The following is a 15,582-nucleotide window of genomic DNA, read 5'->3' as shown; positions in this document are numbered from 1 at the left end:
TTTTAGTAAATACTTTCTTAACACTTTTCTTCTTAAAAGTGCATTGTTGGTTAAGGGCTTGTAAGTAAGCATTTCACTGTAAGATCTACACCTGTTGTGTTCGGCGCATGTGAAAAATACAATTTGATTTGATTTGATTTGAACTTACAGCTTTCTTACATTTGGTTCCTAGTGAATACGTCTCTGATGTCAGAAAGGCTCAAACCGTTTTGGACCATATCCTTCCCAACAGATATTAGAGCGCTTGAGCCAGCTCTTTCCTGTCTAGTCTGACAAAGAGAGAACATTATTTTTGTATAAATTCCAGAACAGGGTGGTGTAGGGGTCTCTTATGGGTCACCTGTATCCTCATTACTATTTCATAAAAGTGAGCTTTGTGTGTGTGTGACAGGCAGGTGCACTGGAGTTTTGAGGCTTGACATAAATAGGCCTAAATGACAACCTGCTGTTTGGAGAAACTCCTAGGCCCGTTCAGGTGGATATTACAGATTGTTCCCGATAGAAATCTATTGTGTAGAACAGATATGATGGTTTTCCAGATAGAATAGGGAATTGTGTCAGCCTTATTCATTATATTTCTATCTGAAATGCTCAGAACGTTTCACATCACTGAATACACCACCTGTGTAACGGGCATGGAGGGGTTTGGTCCTGCCTGAAGTGTATGTGCATCACTCAGCAAGTGTGCAACCCAAGTGAAAGATGTGCTGACATCTACACAGGTGATGTGTTACTTTACACAGTAGAATTGTTACACTGAATTACAGTACTGTTCAAATCCATCAAGACATAGACTTATTTCTGCATCCTGGTGTGTGTGTGTGTGTGTATGTGTATGTGTATGTGTGATGTGTGTGTGTGTGTGTGTGTGTGTGTGTGTGTGTGTGTGTGTGTGTGTGTGTGTGTGTGTGTGTGTGTGTGTGTGTGTGTGTGTGTGCGTGTGCGTGTGCGTGCATGCATGCATGTGTGCCTGTTCATCTCAGTTAGACTCATTAGCATGTTCACAATTATAATTATACTGCCTGAGAGTAAGACACTCCCCTTTTTAAGCATGTCACCTGCTCATTGGGCTTAAGCAGCTGGCACAAACCCTACAGTTTTGGGCAATTCTGCCTCTTATTGGAATACCACTGTATGGGGAAATGTGTGAAATTGTGAACATCACTGGTAATCTTGGGGGTGTCTCAAGAATTCCCTAATCAATATTGTGGTGCATAGATTAGGGTAGAGTATATTGTTTATTATTGTGTATTATGAAGGAATACTCTGCACTTCAGAGAAATGTTACAGCTATGCTGTCCTACACTACAGGCATTTTCAGAATATTCCAGAAACAGTTCAATAGTTGGAACATCCTACAGTAGCATTGGCAGTATAGCTGTATTCCATAGCCAATGTCAATTCCGACCAACAAGGGCATATTCTAGAAACTGAATTAAGTGGAAAGAGGCCAGGGCTACAGAGGAATATTCCAGAACAGAAGGTGGCTGATCCTGATAGGACTAGAACAGAACAGCTGTAATGGGAGAGAAGCCATGAGTGTGAAAGCAGATCAAGCAGAACGGTATTGCCTTACTGCCTCGTCACGATACTATACACAAGCTGTGGGAGTAGGAATATGTTCATGTAGGCTACAGTGCAACGCTATGCAATTAACCATAGAGGGGATTTGGACCATGGCCTAATTTGGAAGGGGATGTGAAAACGAATGTTGGAAAGAGTTGTCACAGTGTGTGAATCATGATTATTTAGTAAATAAATAGAGCTGAGTTTTACCTGACCACGTGACTAGGGAACACTCCTGACCCTACTAGCTGGGGAAAGGATAAATAACGTGCTCCTCCATAAACTTAGATTGGGTGCTGTATCCTCGTGTATGTAATCCAAAGAACAGAAATAGGACAGGACTCCTATGAATAAACTTAAATGAGCATATTTTTATTGCTGCACGAACGTTTCGGGTGTGAGCCCCTCTTTAGGGGGCATAGGAGGCAATGGCAATCAATGTTAAGATGACACCTTGCTAGTTAGGGACCATTTGTCATAATCATTACAGCATGATTATCTGATTTGCTTGTAATCAATCAGCTATTGAATTTGATGCTTATGTAACACTGTAACACTTATAGTATTCATAAAGGTGTTATAAGCCTTATACTGTAAAGGCGTTAAACAACACTGATATCATGTAGGCAGCAGGCTATGCTATAGGCATAGCACTAAAGTCAACTCTTACCGTAATGCCTTACAGGCTACCAAGAACTCCATTTAGTGTGTATGGAAAGATAAACTACTTTATCATCTCAACAGTCATGCTGATGTAGGGCAGGCATAGAGATAGCTGGCCAATTAGTCCTTTTTATATGCATGGAGAGAAAGCAGGTCTGTTTCCTTGATGTTTACATGTATAATGTGCCATAATAGATGTATATCTGAATACAGGCTAGGCTACTGCTGCTTGACCCTGTGTTACATGATAAGGAGCCTTGTGGTGCATAGAATCGATGCTCACTGGAGCTGTTATTACCACACACAACCATTCTGGCCTGCCTGTGGGCATTCATTCAAATTCTTGTGGAAGTGATTTACATTTTGGTGGCTGTGAATGTCTTTAGTGTCACATGTATCGCCTCCCTAGTAAATAAGATGAGTTGTAGAATAGGCTTCCGTTCCAACAGCTCAGTGGTTCTGTCTACTGTGTCTGACAATAGGCATTTCCCAACATTTCCAAGGAGAGTTGAGTGAATTCCCAGTCCAAACCAAAAAGGGGTCATGGCATGGGTTGCTTCATCACTGCTGTGCACGTCCCCATTGAGTCCACTTTTACTTCCAACACTTGTCAACTTTGCTTTCTCTACTGGCTGCTGAGGGAGTTTTAGTTTGAATAACATACACTAAAGGTCACTTAAATTCTAGGCTATCCGTCTGAGGCGAATAGGGGATAACATTTGCGGGCCATGCACGGTATGGCTGGACTATGCTGCTTGAGCCTCTCTCCAATATGTCATCTGTCATGCCACCTGGACCATGTCAACTGGAATTTATAATTTTTCATTCATAAAATGAATTTGAGGTGTTTCACTGATAATACAAAGATTGATCAACATGGACCTTCAGTTTAAGTTAATCAAGGCAATGAAATCAGAGGACTCCTAGTGTCACTGTGCCAGTGGTTTGGCAATATTTGGGTGTCTTAATATTTGCCTCCCAAATTGAGATGATTGATTATAGTTTTGAGGTTCTAAATTAAAATATATTAAAAGTATGCTAGACTAGACCTAATTAGACCTAGGATATATACTCATGATGTCTCTTTTGTTGATTACTTTTTCCGTGGCATGTAAATGAAGAGAAGCTTGTGCACGAACAGGAGGGACACAGAGCCAGGAGGAAGAGGGCTCTGACTCTGATGTGCTCATTTCACTGTTCACTGACGCTGTGACGATAAACTGGCAGGCAGCGCTGCGCAGCGGACTAGGATGCTCTGTTCTCTCGCGCGCACACTCTCCTGTCTCCTGCTTTCCACCGTTAACATGGAAGGGCTTAATTAATGCATGTGTCCCTCCTGCCCTGAAGCTAATGAATTTTAATTCGCCGTTTGAGACTGGACTTGCATTTTTTCGGCCGCAAAAGCACTGGAATTTCCTTGTACAGAGTGGATAACACGGAGGTATCTGCCGAATAATACGTCTTCAGAAAAGGTACGTTTTTTGTTGTGGCATGGAATAGGGTCTGAAATTAGCATGTTAGCTTAGCTACACCGGTTTTTAAAGGGTTTTTGTAATGTCGTTTGTTTTCATTATTTCTATACCAGAACAATATAACTAATTGACAGTGTCCATTTCATTTTTTAAAAACCGTATTGCCAAGTTTGCCCTTCATATTCCCTGCTATTTTGTTGAGCATATCTCAGAATAGCTTTGTGTAGACTATTTCACATTTATCATGACAATATCAATAGCCTACTGAACAAGATACATGCTTGTCATTTGGACCGAAGTTCGGTGACTACGTTAGTATCCTTTCACAGAATTCTTTGCGCGGAATCAAACGCCGGGCAAAATATCCCAGACCGTGTTCCTAGACCGGAGCGACGGTCAGTGAGCTTGGTAACCCATTGTAACTTAGCAATAACGCCAGCTGTTTCTTCTGAGCATCGCGAGGACTATCTGACGGCCATGCATTGCTCCATTTCTACACTGAGCGCCTAGAGCCGGGCTGTCATTTTACACCGTTTTATTTTGGGATTTTACGAAATAGGCCTACGCCTACCTCAGTGTGTTCAAGGAGAAATACGGACACGTTTGGTGAAGGGTATTGTTCAAGTGTCACGAATCGATTTATATCAATGTTACTTGGACATTTATCAAATTAATATTGATGTAGCCTATTCTTCTGCATAGGATACAGTTCCATATGGACAGCAAATGAAAACAGTAAGGATGAATTACAATACTACACTCATAGAAAAAAATGTGCTATTTAGAACCAAAAAGGGTTAATCAGCTGTCCCCATAGGAGAAACCTTTGCATAACCCCTTTTGGTTTCAGGTAGAACCCTTTTGTGGTCTATGTAGAACCATTTCCACAGAGGGTTCTACATGGAACCCAAAAGAGTTCTACCTGGAACCATAAAGGGTTATCCTATGGGGATAGCTGCAGAACCCTTTTGGAACCCTTTTTTCTAATAGTGTAGGCTAACGTTTGGTGCTTTCTGCATTAATGTGTTTATTTTCAATGACAAAGATGATTGTAACGCTCTACACGGAATTTGAGAGATTTTATAAGCTCTCGGGAATATTCAGGCAAAATGACCTTTTTCAGCTTCTTCTTGTTTTCTCTGCGGGGCCTAGCACTCGCAGTTCAAGGACTTACACAACTGATTTGACCAAGTGATGCATTAGAGTGACAGCTTTGAATTCACGCAGCTTATCCCTGTGTTTTTGGCTCGGGCAGCATGTCATCTGTGGTGATATTTTAATATGTATGGCCGCATTTTTCAGTTTAAAATACTTTCGGATTGTTTACAAATATGGCTGTGTCCCCTCTTTGTTGTGATGACATGGTCGAGTCCATCATCCAGACACATATCCTAGTCTTGTGCCTTGCTTACATTCTTTGATAGACTAATGCTTTAATTTTGTATCCTCATAATGCAACATTGTGTCAATTTTTATAGATGCATTATAGTTGTATTAGCTTTGCCTGTGCGTTTCGGTTTTAAACCACTCTTTTTCACTCAACTCTTTATTGTGTCCAAAAATGTAATTGATGCACTTTACCTATTTTGAGAGGGAGATGGTTCTCTCCTTATTTTCCAATCATGAGACTCAACAGATATCCAGCATTAGCTATGCCCTGTCATTTTGCTGACACTGTGAATTGAATGATTAACAACTCTTACCATGTGTAATAAGATTATGAAAGGGTAGGTAGAATAAACGTAGCCACATGTAACGTGGATTTGCATTAGTATACACATCAAAAGTCTCAATGCAAAGTTACACCCCGCTTTTTCTATTTTTCGAGTTAATACATAAAACGCTGAAGTCATGTCGGAAAATGTTTTAACGGGGTGTGACGTAATATGGAGGACCCGGCAAGCCAGCCTATTCCCTATAATGTAAATTCCAACAGAAATAACTTCAAATGTATAACTTCAAATTCAACCAAATCGTTTGCACTCATGACTACTGGTTTCAGTTACATTTTCAGCCAACTTACAAGCAAATACTTTATGAATTTATTGTTACAAATTAACTTGCAAGGTTTATTGCCAACTAGCCTGCTAACGTTAGCCCTACCAGCCATGATACTGTTATGTTAGCATGACATGAGTCAGCCAGTTGCTATCAACGCCAAATAACGTCAACCATCTATTAAATAATGTTTTAAAGAATGTTAGCCATATGCCGTTATCTTAGCCAGCAAGCTAGCCAGCCAGCCAATGTTAGCTGTTTAGCCAACTAAGTATTAGCCTAGTCCTCCTAGCCAACCGCCACGGTTATGGTCGGCAAGCCAGAGCCCAACAACTGGAGACCAGCTAGAACACAACTAACACAACACAACTAAAACATAACCACAGATCAAAAGCAGAGAGAGCAGAGACTTACAGATTGATGGCTGGGGCCCAGCCGATGGTAAAACTTTGAAAAGGGTGCAGGCTGAGTTAGCTACCAAAGTGAAGGGGAGGCGGTGAGGGAAATCCAAAAGCTATATAGCGATAAAAATCCCAAATAGATAGATTCCAGATGTCAGTCAGCTAGCGCGCTAGCATTAAACCAAGGTGGAAAAAGTTGCAAAACTCCCGTAGCCTACTTCATAGAGAACATGCTAAAAATTTTGCAAAACAAAATGGAGAACAGATGAGGTACTACACAATTAGAGCAAGCAGTTATGATTTTCTCTTTAGTTTTAATTCCACATCAAGAAGGCACCAGAGCCTGCCGTGCTAACGGGTTCCAACTAGATAACACAGCCACAAAGTCCGTGACGAGCATGAGGATGCTAACGTTAGCCAGCTTGAACTAGCTAACGAGCTAGCATATGAACTCGGTAGCACAGAGTATATTTTCAATATTACATTGAGAAATAGTGCATTGTGGGTAGTTTAGAAGATATCCGGAAATAAGTTCATAAATATGTAATAACCAAAAAACATAACTATGTTTGTAGTTATAAGTAACCAGATCGTGACTACAACTAAGTTACTAAGTCTTTGACCACACTGTGTTGTTACTTTGGTGAGTAAAAACTACTCATGCTTGCTACCCTTTAATAAGGTAGATTTGATTATTGGTCTTGTCAGACAGAATTATTGAATTATTACCCTGTTATTACAGTGTTAATAGTACTATTCATGTATTTTTACAGTGTTATTACACTCACAACCTCTAAGATAGCTCTGTGCGACTGTGTAGCTGGGCTGAAGGAGTGAGCTCATCTCATTACCCCCTGCATGGTGGTGAAGGTGACAACATTTCATAACTGACACTGACACATGCATGTCCTCCAACAGAGGACACTGACTAAAGCTGCCAAGCGATTGGATGAAGATAAATTATATGAGGAAGACTAACAAAATCCTACTGCTATGTAATGCATCATTAGTGCCTAACCTATATCGCATCTAACACAGTAGCAATAATTTAAATAAGATTTAGGTTGAGTTTATCAATGGCTTCCCTGAGATCAGTGGCATGAGGCTTGTTGGTTGTTATGAAGGAGTGGTTCTGGATGGGGTAGCTGTTGAATAGCAAGGGAACACTGGAGAAGTCTATTTTCATCTTTTGCCAATTTATTACCTATTATTAACAATACTGAAGTTAAACGTTTGAAATCTTCACCTGAGATGGCTGCTGTCCACTGTCTTGTGGTTCCGAATGTCAGATTGTGGGGATTCAATCGTTTCTGTCTGTGATGCTGAATCAGAAACTCCACTGTTAGTGCTTGTTGTTTACCTTTTAACATTATTCACAAAGTCACCACAGTAACCTGCTACTAATGATGTTAGCTAGTGATGATCATTGATCAATTTTATGTAAAAGTATGGATTGGTAACCACTCTTTGTCCCTTTCTATCTTTCTCAGAGGCAAATTATGCCAGCAGCACCAGAGTCCCTCCCCCTGGTGACTTGCCAGCCCATTGGTCAGACAGCTCTGTGCACCACCTCTAGCCCCGCCCAATCCCCTGGCAGATCCATGCTGCTGGACACGCCCCACAGAGCCACGCCCACACCATGAGCGCCAACGGGCCCGCCCCTGTGGCCCTGGCTTCAGCCCCGGCTACAACCCCAGTCGCCCCACCGGTCGCAGCTCCGGTAGCTGCCCCCACGGCTGCCCCGGTCCCGGTGCCGACCGTCCCGGTGGGCGCGTTGGCACAAAAAAAGCGGGCGCAGTACGCCAAAAGCAAGAAGCAGGGCAGCAACGCCAACACCAGGCCTGCCAGGGCCCTGTTCTGCCTCAAACTTAACAACCCTATACGAAGAGCCTGCATCAGCCTGGTGGAGTGGAAGTATCCTTTACAACGGACCACAGTGTGTGTGTGTGTGTGGGTATGTCTGGATGTCAGTAATCTATGCCGTGTTCTTTAGTGTGTGTAGCGTTGTGGGTGATGTGTATGTGAGTACATCATGAAGAACCATCATGAGCTCAGTTAGGGTCGATTCAGGGCCGTCACGAGAACTTCCACCCATGCACCAATTCCTGATTTACTTCTGAACAGTACAGTTGGCTAACTCTGAGTTGCACCTAGCCCATGCCTAACTGTAGCTGCCTAGCTTTAACTTAGCCATGTGGAGAGACTGTATCCCGTCTCCATTACTCCTCAGACTCCAGTACAACTAGACGAGAGACACTGCTTCATGTTAATCTCACTGCAGCCTGTGACTCACTACCCAACACAGAATATGAAAGTGAAACAGCAAGTCAACGTTTACTTTGAATCAGTTTGTTCGAGCGTAGGTAGCATACTGCAACAGGGAATGCAAAAACACATTATTTGACTGCTATAGCCACTGAGGTGTGAATCATTCTACACTTTGTGTTTTTTCAGCGGTTCATGCTAGAGAATAGTCAACTGGAGGTGATTTTTTTTTTTAAACAAAGTCATTTTTTGCTGCCTCCCAAGGCACAGTGAAAGTCACCACGTCCTAAATCCGAAAATACTGGTGGGGCTTGTAATAACAGAGGGTGACTCAGTGACAAGACACAGCTGTGTGTGTGTCAGCCTCTGCTGGGACTCTGCTGCTCCAGAAGACACAGTCATCAGAACACTGTGATAACAAGGCACATTATCTCATGTTATTTAGATGGGTGCTGAATTGCAAAGTTGCATTTTGAATGTTGTTCTGACTTTTTTTGCTCCTGTAATTTCCATGTCTTTGACTAGAACTATCTGTGTTTGATGACTATAATTTGAACAGGAAATAGTCACATGTTGGCACTGTGAATATATTTATGTGATCCACTGCTTTTATGTTTTTCCCTTAACCTTCTCTTCCAGGCCATTTGACATCTTTATATTAATTGCTATATTTGCCAACTGTATGGCCTTAGCTGTGTATATCCCCTTCCCTCAGGATGACTCCAACTCCACCAACCATGACCTGGTGAGTACATTCATATGTCAACATTACTCCTGACTCCCCTAATTAACCCCATGACCTTCGAATCCCATTGCAATACCTTTAACCTCTATTGTGCTCTGTAGGGGGAAGTTGCCCCTTGATGCTGACCACTAATGGTTAAGGTTAGGATTGGGGGAGGGGAAGCTGATCCTAGATCTGTTCCTAGGGGACACTTCACCCCAGAGCCTAGAGAATTTTGTGCTTTGCTGTTTTCAGCTGCTACTGTGAATCCCTGCTTGGGTTTGCTGCTGTGTACTCTGACAGTAACATCATTCATGGTGCAGATGACTTATGGTGTCATTGAAGTCTCTATGGAGGTGCTGTAGGATAGAAGATACCCTCAGTTTGTTTTCAGGTTGTTATGCTGTACCCTGCTCAGATGTAATGGCTGTGTCTGGTTGTAGGACTAGGGGTTGTCAGGACATATTTAAAGGGAATATATGGGCGTTTTTTTGCTGTTCAATGGTCATACATTATTTATGTATAATACATGTAAATATCTTGCTTTGGATGTGTGCTAGGGATGTGTCGATGTGTGTGTATATCCTCTTTGAAGATTGTTAGTGTTTAACCACAGAGACTATGAGTCCAATCTTTGGCTACATAGAGAATCATTTCCATGCTCTTTTCATTCGTACTTTGTCATGTCACATTGTTCTTGCAGTTGTCTGGAATTTCATTCAGCTTTTATTTTTTAGAAATCCCCATCTCTGCAACGCCGCTCTCTATGCTCCCCGTGCATGTTAGTCTGACAGTGTGTCTGTGTAGGCTGATGAATTATGGGTGATGTAGTGTTCAAAGCAGTGCTTCTACAGCTGAGAGTGAGTATGAGAGTGTGTGCAAAGTCCACTGGCGAGACAACAGACATTTGGGTTCGTACATGAGCAGAATTTAGCTGGAGTGTTTAATGATTCATGAAGAGATCGTATGTCTGACTGCAGAGAGAGCGGACTGCTGGATGTTCTCGTAATGTTATGTCTGAGAGAGGGGTGGAGAGAGAGAAACAGACAGAGAGAGAGAGACAGACAGACAGACAGACAGACAGACAGACAGACAGACAGACAGACAGACAGACAGACAGACAGACAGACAGACAGACAGACAGACAGACAGACAGACAGACAGACAGACAGACAGACAGACAAAAAGAGAGAGAGAGAGAGAGAGAGAGAGTGAGAGCTCGGATGGTGTAAGAGTGATAGAAGGCTAGTTGAAGCTGTCCAGTTTTGTAAAACTCAACACACCTACTGCTTTAAAAGATGTGTGGGGTTTATACTGCAGTTATGCTGTGATTGTACGAAGACGTACTACTGTAAGATACCAAGATGTACTACTTGAGAGGAGAAGTGTGGTGTAATGCTTGCCAATGTGACCTCCAGGAGGGTGACCCCAGGGTATTTGTTTGCACAGTGGTGCATAGGCGGAGGAAAGTAGGTCATCAGGGACAATACAGTCTGTGCTACACTATTGTGTAATCTTGGTTGGTGTTAAACTACATGTTGTTAGGAGGACGAAAGTGCATCTTCTTAGTGAGGGGATTGCGATAATCATATCAGTATGAGTATAAGGCAAAAATGTTGTCTTGTATGTCTCAGTTGGTAAAGCATGGCGCTTGCAATGCCGGGGTTGATAGTTAATTTCCCGCAGGGGCCACCCATACAAAAATGAATAAAAGACAGATGAAATGTAACAGGGGATCTGATCTGATAGTTCTGGGGAGTAAACCAGGGCCATATATAAAGTATGTATGGCCCTGGAGTTAACTATGGTTCAAGTCGACTATAGAATGTACGTAGCATATACACTGAGTGTACAAAACATTAGGAACACTGCTCTTCCCATGAAGAATCCAGGTGAAAGCTATGATCCCTTATTGATGTCACCTGTTAAATTGACTTCAATCAGTAAATGAAGGGGAGGAGACAGGTTAAAGAAGGATTTTTAAGCCTTGAGACAATTGAGACATGGATTGTATATGTGTGACATTCAGAGGGTGAATGGGCAAGACAAAAGATCAAAGTACCTTTGAATGGGGTATGGTAGTAGGTGCCAGGCGCACCGGTTTGTGTCAAGAACTGCAACTAAATATTAGGAAGGTGTTCTTAATGTTTTGTACACTCAGTGTAGGTATGTAGGCTACATTACACTTTATCTTATGTTCATATGGTAGAATGATGATTAAATCAAATCTAATTTTATTAGTCACATGCGCGAAATACAACAGGTGTAGACCTTACAGTGAAATGCTTACTTATGAGCCCCTAACCAACAATGCAGTTAAAAAAATATATGAGTAAGAGTAAGAAATACAAGTAAAAAGTAATTAAAGAGCAGCAGTAAAATAACAATAGCGAGACTATATACAGGGGGGTACCGGTACAGAGTCAATGTACGGGGGAACCGGTTAGTTGAAGTATTATGTACATGTAGGTAGAGTTATTAAAGTGACTATGTATAGATGATAACAACAGAGAGTAGCACCGGTGTAAAAGGGGGGGGGGCAATGCAAATAGTCTGGGTAGCCATTTGATGAGATGTTCAGGAGTCTTATGGCTTGGAGGTAGAAGCTGTTTAGAAGCCTCTTGGACCTAGACTTGGCGCTCCAGTACCGCTTGTAGCAGAGAGAACAGTCTATGACTAGGATGGCTGGCCTCATTGACAATTTTTAGGGCCTTCCTCTGGTGTAGAGGTCCTGGATGGCAGGAAGCTTGGCCCCAGTGATGTACTGGGCCGTACGCACTACCCTCTGTAGTGCCTTGCGGTCGGAAGCCGAGAATTTTCCATACCAGGCAGTGATGCAACCAGTCAGGATGCTCTTGATGGTGCAGCTGTAGAACCTTTTGAGGATCTGAGGACCCATGCCAAATCTTTTCAGTCTCCTGAGGGGGAATAGGTTTTGTCGTGCCCTCTTCACGACTGTCTTGGTGTGCTTGGACCATGTTAGTTTTTTGATGATGTGGACACCAAGGAACTTGAAGCTCTCAACCTGCTCCACTGCAGCCCAGTCGATGAGAATGGGGGCGTGCTCGGTCCTCTTTTTTCTGTAGTCCACAATCATCTCCTTTGGCTTGATCACCTTGAGGGAGAGGTTGTTGTCCTGGCACTACACGGCCAGGTCTCTGACCTCCTCCCCATAGGCTGTCTCGTCGTAGTAGATGATCAGGCCTACCACTGTTGTGTCATCGGCAAACTTAATGATGGTGTTGGAGTCGTGCCTGGCCGTGAAGTCATGAGTGAACAGGGAGTACAGGAGGGGACTGAGTACAGGAGGGGACTGAGCACGCACCCCTGAGGGGCCCCTGTGTTGAGGATTAGTGTGGCGGATGTGTTGTTACCTACCCTTACCACCTGGGGGTGGTCCGTCAGGATGTCCAGGATCCAGTTGCAGAGGGAGGTGTTTAGTCCCAGGGTCCTTAGCTTATTGATGAGCTTTGAGGGCACTATGGTGTTGAACGCTGAGCTGTAGTCAATGAATAGCATTCTTCCTTTTGTCCAGGTGGGAAAGGGCAGTGTGGAGTGCAATAGAGATTGCGTCATCAGTGGATCTGTTGGGGCGGTATGCAAACTGGATTGGGTCTAGGGTTTCTGGGATAATGGTGTTGATGTGAGCCATGACCAGCCTTTCAAAGCACTTCATTGCTACAGACGTGAGTGCTACGGGTCAGTAGTCATTTAGGCAGGTTACCTTAGTGTTCTTGGGCACAGGGACTATGGTGGTCTGCTTCTAACTTGTTGGTATTACAGAATCGGACAGGGAGAGGTTGAAAATGTCAGTGTAGACACTTGCCAGTTGATCAGCGCATGCTCGCGGTACACGTCCTGGTAATCCATCTGGCCCTGCGGCCTTGTGAATGTTGACATGTTTAAAGGTCTTACTCACATCGGCTGTGGAGAGCGTGATCACAGAGTCTTCCGGAACAGATGGTGCTCTCATGCATGTTTCAGTGTTATTTGCCTCGAAGCGAGCATGGAAGTAGTTTAGCTCGTCTGGTTGGCTCGTGTCACTGGGCAGCTCTCGGCTGTGCTTCCCTTTGTAGTCTGTAATGGTTTGCAAGCCCTGCTCTAGCCTTTAGCTCAGTGCGAATGCCTGTAATCCATGGCTTTTGGTTGAGGTGTGTAGGTACGGTCACTGTGGGGACGACTTCATCAATGGACTTATTGATGAAGCCAGTGACTGATGTGATGTTCTCCTCAATGCCATCAGAGAAATCACGGAACATATTCCCGTCTGTGCCAGCAAAACAGTCCTGTAGCTTAGCATCTGCTTCATCTCACCACTTTCTTATTGACCGAGTCACTGGTGCTTCCTGCTTTAGTTTTTGCTTGTAAGCAGGAATCAGGAGGATAGAATTATGGTCAGATTTGCCAAATGGAGGGCGAGGGAGAGCTTTGTATGCGTCCCCAGCTACTTGGAGCGCCGCATCTGGGTGAGTGTTTTCCTGTTTGTTTATGGCGGAATACAGCTCATTCATTGTGGTCTTAGTGCCAGCATCAGTCTGTGGTGGTATGTAAACAGCTACGATAAAACACAGAGGAAAACTCTCTAGGTAGATAGTGTGGTCTTCAGTTTATCATGTGTGGTCTACAGCTTATCATGAAATACTCGAGCAAAATCTCGAGACTTCCTTAGATATCGTGCACCAGCTGGTATTTACAAAAATACATAGTCCACAGCCCCTTGTCTTACCAGACGCCGCTGTTCTATTCTGCCAATACAGAGTATATCCAGCCAGCTGTATGTTGATAATGTCGTCGTTCAGCCACGACTCCGTGAAGCATAAGATATTACAGTTTTGAATTTCCCGTTGGTAGTTTAATCTTCCACGTAGGTCATCGATTTTATTTTCTCAAGATTGCACGTTTGCTAGCAGAATGGAAGGAGGTGGGGGTTTATTCAATCACCTACGAATTCTCAGAAGGCAACCCGCCCTCTGGCCCCATTTTCTCCACCTTCTCTTCACGCAAATGACTGGGCCTGTTCCCGGGAAAGCAGTATATCATTCGCATCGGGCTCGTCACTCGTTAAAGGAGAAAAAGGATTCTGCCAGTCCGTGGTGAGTAATCTCAGTCCTGATGTCTAGAAGTTATTTTCGGTCATAAGAGACGGTAGTAGCAACATAATGTACAAAATACGTTTAAAAAATAAGTTACAAACAGCGCAAAGAAATGAACAAAAAAACACAATTTGTTAGGAATATGTAAAACGTCAGCCTTGTTCTCCGGCGCCATCTTGATTCAACCTCATAAGGGAACAAACTATAGTGTCATACTAAAAGTCGACTCTATGTAATATAAATGTAGGCTTCAGTACAGTACAGTCTATATTCTGTAGAGTGGCTATGAAGTCACTCCACAGACGTATAGGTTTCACTGTGCACAGCAACTGTGGGATGGTCGTATTGTTGTGTGAGGGAAGGATTGGGTGGGTGGGGATGTATCTAAATGGCAGCTAATGAGCAACTGCTGGGCTGACTGAAAGATCCACACGCAAGCACACATATAAGGAAACACACACACCCTCCACTACATCCTCATGCTTTCCCGCCCGCCTGGCCTCTGACTGCTACTTAGCCACGCATGGCCATGCTGAGGATTAGACATGTCATTATAATCACTGCTCAAAAAAATAAAGGGAACACTTAAACAACACAATGTAACTCCAAGTCAATCACACTTCTATGAAATCAAACTGTCCACTTAGGAAGCAACACTGATTGACAATAAATTTCACATGCTGTTGTGCAAATGGAATAGACAAAAGGTGGAAATTATAGGCAATTAGCAAGACACCCCCAATAAAGGAGTGATTCTGCAGGTGGTGACCACAGACCACTTCTCAGTTCCTATGCTTCCTGGCTGATGTTTTGGTCACTTTTGAATGCTGGCGGTGCTTTCACTCTAGTGGTAGCATGAGACGGAGTCTACAACCCACACAAGTGGCTCAGGTAGTGCAGCTCATCCAGGATGGCACATCAATGCGAGCTGTGGCAAGAAGGTTTGCTGTGTCTGTCAGCGTAGTGTCCAGAGCATGGAGGCGCTACCAGGAGACAGGCCAGTACATCAGGAGACGTGGAGGAGGCCGTAGGAGGGCAACAACCCAGCAGCAGGACCGCTACCTCCGCCTTTGAGCAGGAGGAGCACTGCCAGAGCCCAGCAAAATGACCTCCAGCAGGCCACAAATGTGCATGTGTCAGCATATGGTCTCACAAGGGCTCTGAGGATCTCATCTCGGTACCTAATGGCAGTCAGGCTACCTCTGGCGAGCACATGGAGGGCTGTGCGGCCCCACAAAGAAATGCCTCCCCACACCATGACTGACCCACCGCCAAACCGGTCATGCTGGAGGATGTTGCAGGCAGCAGAACGTTCTCCACGGCGTCTCCAGACTCTGTCACGTCTGTCACATGTGCTCATGTGCTCAGTGTGAACCTGCTTTCATCTGTGAAGAGCACAG

The 15,582-nt window shown here is 43.7% G+C and overlaps 1 protein-coding gene across 6 annotated transcripts in view; it reads left to right on the top strand.

The window, feature by feature from the left end:
- The first annotated feature begins 3,456 nt into the window (after window positions 1-3,456).
- LOC139536141 (voltage-dependent L-type calcium channel subunit alpha-1D-like) overlaps window positions 3,457-15,582 on the top strand; it is a 128,356-nt gene continuing 116,230 nt past the window's right edge. For all 6 annotated transcript variants that reach the window (XM_071336364.1, XM_071336366.1, XM_071336368.1 and 3 more), the window contains exons 1-3: window positions 3,457-3,701; window positions 7,591-8,014; window positions 9,005-9,110. In XM_071336364.1, the coding sequence (XP_071192465.1) occupies window positions 7,740-8,014; window positions 9,005-9,110 (381 nt within the window). In that variant the 5' untranslated portion in view covers window positions 3,457-3,701; window positions 7,591-7,739. The remainder of the gene's footprint in view (window positions 3,702-7,590; window positions 8,015-9,004; window positions 9,111-15,582) is intronic.

The sequence above is a fragment of the Salvelinus alpinus genome, chromosome 12 (assembly GCF_045679555.1).
Source record: "Salvelinus alpinus chromosome 12, SLU_Salpinus.1, whole genome shotgun sequence".
Lineage (NCBI taxonomy): Eukaryota > Metazoa > Chordata > Actinopteri > Salmoniformes > Salmonidae > Salvelinus > Salvelinus alpinus.
Note: the sequence above shows the minus strand (reverse complement) of the source record. Positions and strands in the feature narration are given on the sequence as shown.